Source organism: Trachymyrmex septentrionalis, unplaced genomic scaffold (assembly GCF_001594115.1).
Source record: "Trachymyrmex septentrionalis isolate Tsep2-gDNA-1 unplaced genomic scaffold, Tsep1.0 scaffold27, whole genome shotgun sequence".
Taxonomy (NCBI): domain Eukaryota; kingdom Metazoa; phylum Arthropoda; class Insecta; order Hymenoptera; family Formicidae; genus Trachymyrmex; species Trachymyrmex septentrionalis.
In genome coordinates, this window is record NW_017305430.1 from 1,158,151 (window position 1) to 1,167,600 (window position 9,450).

The following is a 9,450-nucleotide window of genomic DNA, read 5'->3' on the forward strand; positions in this document are numbered from 1 at the left end:
CGGTCGACGGTTTCCATTATACATCATGATGTTACGTTATCCCACAACACAGCGTCGACGCATTTTGGGATGAGATAAGTGCATTACGCTCGGTACGTGAGTAGATCTTGGCGGAATATGTTAATTTCATTATACGCACAGTCGTATAACGTTATGCGCCAAATTTGAGAGCCAAACTCAAAGGATTGACCGCAGTGCTTTGCATAATTCGCGTTTGAATTGTGGCTCGTGGGAATATTGATTAATTACCGTGCGGAAAGCATACATAAGGTGTCCGATCTTCGCGGGTTCCGTCCGGAGGAACGATTGTGGATCCTTTCGCGACAAAATAAATTGCCTATTATGCTTCTTAATCATCGAGTACTCAACTTCTCAAGTCTCAATTATATTAGAGTGAAAATTTCTCTGAATATACACGTTTGTACAGACAGTACAGACTGTGCTGTAAAAGAAATATTTGATATCAGAAATTTCTCCCTGGATTTAAAATAACACTGGATATTTGAGAGAATACTGAAAATAAAGACCCTCCTCTCTAGAAATAAAAACGACTTTGAATATTTCCGCCGTTCAACTTTTACGCGAAACTTTTTCAACGTATTTCGAGGAAAGATAAATGATGGGGGATTTTAAATTGGAGAATTCCGGAGTTCATTGATAAAACACGAAAAGAAGTCTGCCGATAATTTATAAGCGGTAATAATACGATATCTTCTAAGTGAAAATATGCGCAGGAATTTAGAAGATTTTACGAAGGTTCGTACTTTCTTTAAAACATATTTTTAGAATAAATATATTTAATGGACATTTAATGGAAGAGAGAGAGAGAACTCGAATAATAATGTATATTTAATGATACTATACTATCTTCTCTGCATATTTCTAGGTTTATACTTATAAATTTATTGTCTATTTATATTCAATGCTGTTATTTTAAATACATATTAAAGTAAGCAAATAGAATCTCTCGATCATTTGATACTTAGGTTGAGTACTCAATGATTACGAAGCATAATAGGCAATTTATTTCGCAAAAAGATCCACAATTGTTCCTCCGGACGGAATCCACGGAGATCAAACGCTTTAAATATGCTTTCCGGAAGCATATTTAAAGTGATCGAAAAAGGAAAATGTAAATTAATAGGCTCTAAAGACTCAGCAACAAATAGTTCTAATTGTACACATATCTCTTTATATTAGATGTTGTAATCTTACATGTAATGTTTTTGCAGTGTACTTCAGTAAATGACATTTTAAAAAGATACAAATATGATTTATTCATGATTTGAATAAATTTTAAGATGTCTATATCTAGTTGCGTTTGCAAATACGTGACATGTTACATCATCGCGGAAAGGATACGTAAACTTCCATATGATGATAGTTATAGACAAGATGCAATGCGCTTTTGTCCCCTTTTCTTCAACCTCTCCCCTTTTTACTATCCGTGATAGCACTTTTTACTTGTTTTGGACTTAGCTGCGGTATAAAGAACCTCGGGCAGCCTTGTTTCTGTATTTCTGTAGTACACAAGACGCGCATGAATTCATCTTTTATTCATGGTCGACGAGAACGCGCGGGATTCACCGAGGTTATATGCGGTTCGTGACAGGGAGTTTTGCATAAGTGGTCTTAGATTTTGCAACTTTCGTATCATCCAGAACAAAAATCTTGCCAGCGAGCGATCGGTGCAGCGATACACACACACACACACAGACGATAAATAAATATATCAATCTCTCAAACTATAGAGAAACGTCTTCTCACTTCCAATCTTTTCAAATTTTAATAAAATTAAAGCTACATTTTTTTCTCCATATAATATGTGTAACACTCTTCTATTAACTCTTAATCAAGATCACGTTTATAAAATTTGCATTGAGAAGCTTGTGATCTTCGAGCGCCAATCTAGTCTTCCCCATCTAATGAATACAAATTTTTTGCACGCTTTTGACTGTAAATTTACCAATGCACCGAGATGAGATACTATTAATAGTATCTTGTCGCTGATAAATATGTTATTAATCATATCTTGCTAAGAAGAGCAATCTTATGCACCAAGTACTGTTATCACAACGTAAAAGTTATCATCTATCGTTGCAATGATTTATAAAATTCACTGTAGACGCTTGCTTAAATTACTTAACTTCTTTATTGACGGAAAAAGTATATTATTGAAACATACTAATTATAACGATTTTGGTCGGTGTATAATTTACTAAATTAGTTTAATAAACTGATGATCCACTTCGTCTCTCAATTTCAGGACACATTTATAATTTCTTTTTTTTTATTTTTGCGTGTAATAAGAAATATTATATTTATTATTTCATTATATGAAATCCAAGTTAAAGTACAAATTTATGATAAAACTTAATAACAACATTTATTTTTGATTACCTTTTTATCAATAACAAAAAATTTGATCTGATTCGCTTTAATCTGTTACCTAAAAAAGTGATGAAAATTAATCCGGAACACGAACATCCATCGTATAGTGAAGAACCGGAAAATCATCATATATATACTAAGAGTTAATACATTATTAATATACATTCCATACATTTATATTTATTTTGAACATATTTGCTCTCATCTCGCAAAACTAACTTGTCAGACAAACAGCATTTATTTTACATATATCAATCTTCTTTCGTGAAAGATTTTAGTCCATATAACTTATTCTGTAATCAAATAGAGGAGGGGGAGGGAGGGGGCCAATAATAATTTTAAAAGCAATAATAATTTTACTAGAAACGAATGTCTTATAGGAAATAATGTTAAAAACGTAAATCGCTTTATTGCCGTTAAATTTATACATAACTCTGGCAATGCGTGCAATGGGAAGAAGAGACCTGAAATACTCTTGCTGTAAGTAAATTACGAGCTGAAGTCTCCGCTCTCTGTGCCCAACGGAGCTGTAAAATTCAGAAATCAAAGGGAGAAAAGTAAACCCTCTATGGAATTTGTATAAACATGCTGCATCCCGCGAAAGTGTTCCCAAGTCTTCGTGCTCGTTTATAGCGGTTGCGGGCTTTAGCATTGACACGCAGCGTGTATCGATTTGTTTCTGCTTATTGAAACGCAATTTCAATTTGTGTCAAAGCGAGCGTCTGTTCTTTTCAAGAAATAAGCGTACAGAGTCAAAGAATCTCTGACATTTTTTTCTGTAGAAATGTAATTTATTAAGTGCTGAAGAAAAGCTGCTACAGGATCATGTTTATATATGCGGAAACCATCAAAGAAATTATAATTATGCAGAGAGATTATTATTTAAAAATATGTTTTAATGAGGAATATATCCGCAACGAGATTTAATCACCATTTATCAAGAAATTTGCAATTTTATCTAAGACAGTAGTCTATGAGCATATTTAAGAATTTTTTCGGGAGGGGTTTTTATCAATTCTATTATTTGATAAGCAGCAATTTTTTGCACTAATAAATTGCTTTTTTGACATTTTATAACTTGGAATGTCTACTTTTCATTTCTCGTTTTAGAATGAATGAGAAAAATATCAGGTTTTGTCGATCATAACTTTTAATCATAAATTTCTAAAGGGAAGGGTTGAATCCTTAAACCTTCTGAATGCGCACATGCAATAGTCTATAACTTTTGACATGCCATAAATTCTAAATATGACAGTTATTGTGCATGTAAGTCCGTTTTCAAACGTTACGAAGTAGGTGTGTTGGAAAATGCGCGTTTAAAGTCGGCTTACGTCTCATTCACGTCGCAATGTCGGCGGCACGGAAAACTCGTCGGAATTTTATAGAAACGTGCGTCGTCTGTCGCGCAGAGAGAATCGTCTGTCGACTCTTGAGATTCCATTCCGATTTCTAAAGTATACCGCTAGCGAGTATCGAGAGAAGGAATGTTTCCATCATCTCGATCGCATATGCATATAACGCGGATTGCTCTTTCGTTCTCTCCTCCCCTTTTTCCCATAGAGGGAAGAAGAAAAAAAGAGAAATACAGTCACGCGGCATCTGGCGCACCGTCGCATCGGTTTAAAACCCGCTAAAATATTCTAAAATATTCCCGAGCGGACTTTCTCGGCTTCGCGAGAAGAACGGAGGTGTGCGTAATAGGCATCCAGTCCAACTACGCGACGTTACGGCATGGAATTTGGCATAGTTCACGAGAGAATACATTCCAAATACTGAATCGACCGGTGACGCAGAGATGTAATCTCCAATTTTCCGAGAGGGGTTGAATTATCGTGAGGCGTGGAAAACGCGAGAGTGCGGATGAAGCGTAGACTGCGCATTACTATGAAGTTATTAGTTTAGAAAGAGTGAGATAGTTTGATTGCTATCGATCTCTCTCTTTTTTCTCCTCTTTCTAAAATATCTTTCTGTGACCGACTGTATATATAATACACAACTTGGTTTTAGGAAATGTTTAATTGCAAAGAAAGAGTAACATCAAGTTTCCAGTTTCGCTTTATCCGAAGTTCATCTGCAGTACTATGCAAATAGTTACTACTGATTTTCAAATTGACCTCCAAACTTTGATTATGAGCTATGTCTACTAGACTTTCCATCATTGGAGGTTTTATTCTTTTAAAATTTGACATTTTTAAGTTACATTCAAACTTAGCGATATCAAAGACTTCCTAAAACTGAGTTTCACGATAATCAGATTATTTTTTGAAATTTGAATGAAATTCTGATGTCAGAATTGTTATCCGATTCTTAGAAAATAAGGTTTTCTTTAAGTCTTTTTATTAAAAAGCTCTTATTCTCAAAAGGTTAAAGTTAATATACTGCGCATTGTCTTTCCAACGGAGCACAGGTGCTAGAATCAGGAAAAGTGCAGTCCATATCTATTATGTTTATAGGATGGAGTCTTATAGAGAAAAATTCTAACTAGTACTAGTACGCGATGGATATCGATTTTCTGCTAGGATGTTGTCAATTAGTACTTTACCGTCCGTTACTGAAACTCCAGAATCCGACATGGATGAAAATAACTCGAAATAAAGTACGAATGCAGATGCGTTCGCTCTATTCATGCAAATTGTCCGTTGATTTTTTCTCGCGGATGGCACTCTAAATAAGACAAAGAGCATACGCTATACGAGAGTAGCTCGCTGTTGTAGACCGTAAACTGGGGCAATTTGCTGGACCGACGACTACAGCATTAAAGTACATAGCGAGGGCCGCAGTAAAAAGAGAAAGAAAAAAAGCAAACGGCCTGCAATTCACAGGCAAAAATACCGTATCGACTTATCATTTATACTTCCTACATGGTACATCACGTTCGTTTCCGCTTTCAATATCGTGTGCCGTATTCAGGACGCACATATTTGCATGGTTACGCAGAATATCTCCATAAGGGATGGAATATGTACTCGTTTGTGCTTTCAATCGCGAACTCGACAAATCAGAGAATCCTGAGTTTTATAAAGAGTTATTAAAATGTTACGTCAAGCTTATATAGTTATGAGACAAATATGTGAGACAGTTATTGATTTCTTGTATCTCTCTGTTTTTGTGTTACTTATTTTATTTGATTAGAATTTTGCCGAAATCTCTGACTAATAAACTTCCGTCATATGCAAAATAAATAACTTGCTATAGTTGTATAGAGTGACAAGAAAGTTTGACCGGAAAGTTTTTATCAAATTATTACCTATTTAAATTGGCTTTATTTATCGTTATTCATTTTGATGTTATTTTGACATTAAAGTGACATTAAAAACGTCATTTTGAATGTCAAATAGCTGCTTGGAACGTTTTAAGAAAAACGCTCTGAAGTGTTAGTTACATTGCATCTTATTAAATACCAAAAAGACTCTGCACCAAAAGATTTTTATCGGTTGGTGAACTGAAGCTCTATTGAGAGACTTCATTCATGGAAATATATGCGTAGTCATCATTTCTGAAATGTCTTAAAGCTGAAGATTGTCACTTTGAATGTTAATTATTATTTTTGGTATTCAATAAAATATTCAATATAACTAATAAAGTTTGTTTTTTGCAAATACAATATATGTCACTAATGATTTAAATATAAAATTTTTGGCTAAACTTTTTTGCCACCCTGTATTTTAAAAATAAATTCTGTTTTCGCATACAAATTTCTCAGTAAAGGAAGACAACTAATATAATCTACAGTACAATACAGATTTATCTTAATTATGCGTATTTATATTTGAATTTACATACGTTAATATTGTACACCATTTTTGCAGCAATAAAAAATAAGATTTGAATCTTTAATGTTTCTTCACAATAGAATCAGCCTTTTTACAATAAAATATATTGCTTTATTTGATATAATATTTTAATAAAAATATAATTTTCGAAGAACGGAGTTATGTAATTCTTCATTGAATAGATGATGTGTACAGATATATCAACGTCACATGGTAGCGAAAATTAGTTACGCATGTCGTTGTTTTAACGTTATGTAATCCATTTTGTTCTTTTTTTTTTATGAAGCACAAGCTTCTATGAAGATAAAACGTGTCTGAAAATATTCTCAACGCGCGATTGTCGAGATAATTCACGTTACCAGAGAAAATTTGTACTTCAACTTTAATGGTGCTCGTGATGGAAGATATTTCTTCCACAGAAAGCTTCTTTGACATTTCAAATTTTATCTTCGTGTTTGTCATTCACGTTCCGACGGTTTACATTTGAATGGTCATTTCATAGCTACGCCACAAACGCCAACCATATTAGAAATAACGAATACTCCTTTCTTTATGGATCATTCGCGCCTGGCGTGTGCACGATAGGAAACGGAAATTAAATGAGGATCGTTCGGATCTGTCTGTATAACGGAAATGAAAATCTGGAAAATCTAGTGTGAATGGAAGAAGACGAAGCGGCTTTTGAGATGAGCAGAGAAATGGCATGAGTGAGGAATCAAGCAGGGAAAAATATTGATTATTAATATTTCACACAATGTACGCTCAGAGAAATAATTTCCTGAAAAATTACTCATTTACGTGTTTCAATTAAGCATTTGAATGCAGTGAACAATGTCATTTTCAATAGCTTGATTTACAACATTTATGTAACAGATAGAAATTTTTATTTTTTTTGTGTGTTACATTTTATCATAGTACGATATTAATAGCCGTATTTGAACATAATATTAGATTTGTACTGTTTCAAATAGCGTACTGTTAGTGAAGTACAATGCGAGCACACAAATCGTATTTTCAACTTTTATGATATTATTTTTAGCTATATATATTCAATAGGAACAAAAAGAAGCTGATAAAATTGGTTACATGACAATTATCTTTCATTAGCAAAAAAATAAATAACACGTATACTTCTAATTGAAACATTTATATACAGGGCTACTAAGTAAAAATTTTAAAGAATGATTTCTTAAATTTAAAACACAAACTTTTATATACCATCATATGTCCAAAATGGTTTAATTTTATAGGTACTTAGTGTCAAAGTTGAAAGGAAAATTTTGTTTTTTCCAAAAATTTCGAAAATCACTAAAGTTATATTAATATTGAATTTTAGCAAGTTTTAAAGTAATCCGAGTAATTTTTGGAAAAAATTTTTCCTTCAATTTTGACACCTTGTCTCTTTCAACTAATTAAGCTATTTCGCGGACATATATAATCACATGAAATTTTCGTCTTGAATTTGTATGAGAAATCACTCCTTAAAATCTTTTACACTTCTCAATATTTATCCAACGTAAATAAACCGAAATAAAATTTATATATATTATTAGACAAACTGTGTGACACTTACCGTTCCAGCTCCAGGATCGGTAATTTTGCACGGCAGAACTGCCGTGGTACCACTTTGAGCAAGCACCTCTCCAATTGGTCCTTCAAGAACATCTTCATTTTTACCCTCCGGGGCATTCAATGAGGCGATTGCATTATTGGCACTTGAGTTCTGCTGATGCTTCGCCTGGCTTACTGCGAACATAAATTACAACAATGTTTCTTGAAGATAGGAACCACTTTGTTCGATCTAAGTAACATCTGTGAATGACGCGTCGTATAACAAATTAATATTAATAATAATTTTTCTCGTTAAATCATAAATCTGAAAATTGCTTTCACATAATTATAACATTTTGTTGAACAAGCATATTCGTTATTAAAACAAAATTAGATCTAAAGATTGTATGCGTATTACGATATCTAGAGAATGCTGAATCTCATAAATTCTTATAATAAACAAGAAAATCGAAGTATTTATAATTATCTGTAAATGAAAAATCTTCTTACAAACAATTTCCTCGCTTCTTAATGTTATTATCACTTAATAAAGCAATAGACTTCAGTAGTTTAACAACGTAAATAATATGTATAGACTTTGAAAAATATAAATCAAAAGAATGTAAAATACCTATAATATCTGTCTTTTCAATATTAGATCATCATAATTTGGGTCATCAAGTAACATATAAAATTCAAAGATAACTAGAATCATAAATGAAACATAATAAAAAATAGTATTAAAAAAATCGTTGCATAGAAATTGAAGAAACGATACTCAATGAAGAAAGCATCGCATACATAGATAATCTTGTACAAAATTGATGATATCGATTATACAAAAATCGATTATTCGAAAACATGGCTAAACCAAATAGTCAATATTAAGATATTCTTCATGTGAAAATTATTTTTCATTTATAAAGCATTTCAAAAATATTTCAAATATTTCTTCTACTTCTCTACGTAATAATAAAACGAATTGCAGAGTGGATTCTTTTATAGATGCTGTATGTTATGTACTTCATTACAATAACGATTTCGTGTAAAAAATTTATCTAATATTTACAATAATTATAAAAATAGGATCTTTGTATAAATCTGTTCATTAATGCCTTTTTCTTTTAATTTTCACATCTTAACGCAGATTGTAGCAAAATGCGTAGGATAATTAATTAAAGTCTCTCAGAAGATTCAATTAAATGAAAATTACGAGAATGCAAATTGTAGCAAAATGTGAGAAATCACGCCATGTATTTTCGCACGAGAAAGTTTCGCATCCATAATATCTGTCTCTCCAAGGGCTGTTAGTTCTAAGGTCGACTATGATCAAGGATTAAGGATGATTTTCATGGTTGACGAAGGGCGCAGCACGGGGATTGCGAGAGACGACAAAGCACCTTTCTACTTGGAGATTAATGCAGCCACCGTCGCGACGATAACGCATAACCCGAGCATCGCCCGAGTGGCTTAAGTGAATAACTTAGTCATGGCAATTACGACGGTTTGGCCGGGCGTTTACCGATGCCCAAGACGCGCCAAACCGCGGCGAATTTCCACGGATATTCAGCCGGAAACTTTCTCGCTCGTTGTGCCTTGCATCTCGTTTACCTCTAGCGATCGTTCGCTTGTCCCTAGCTGCACACATCTCAGACTTCTCTGACAATAAAAGAAACGAAGATTTTACCCATAAGCGTCTTGCGCGAAAACTCTAGGCGATAAATATCTGGAAAGT

General features: G+C 33.3%; 1 protein-coding gene across 5 annotated transcripts in view; it reads right to left on the bottom strand.

The window, feature by feature from the left end:
* The window catches only part of LOC108749178 (limbic system-associated membrane protein-like), a 292,256-nt gene that overhangs the window by 13,595 nt on the left and 269,211 nt on the right, over positions 1-9,450 (bottom strand). For all 5 annotated transcript variants that reach the window (XM_018487719.1, XM_018487718.1, XM_018487720.1 and 2 more), the window contains one exon: positions 7,738-7,910. In XM_018487719.1, coding sequence (XP_018343221.1) covers positions 7,738-7,910 — 173 coding nt within the window. The remainder of the gene's footprint in view (positions 1-7,737; positions 7,911-9,450) is intronic.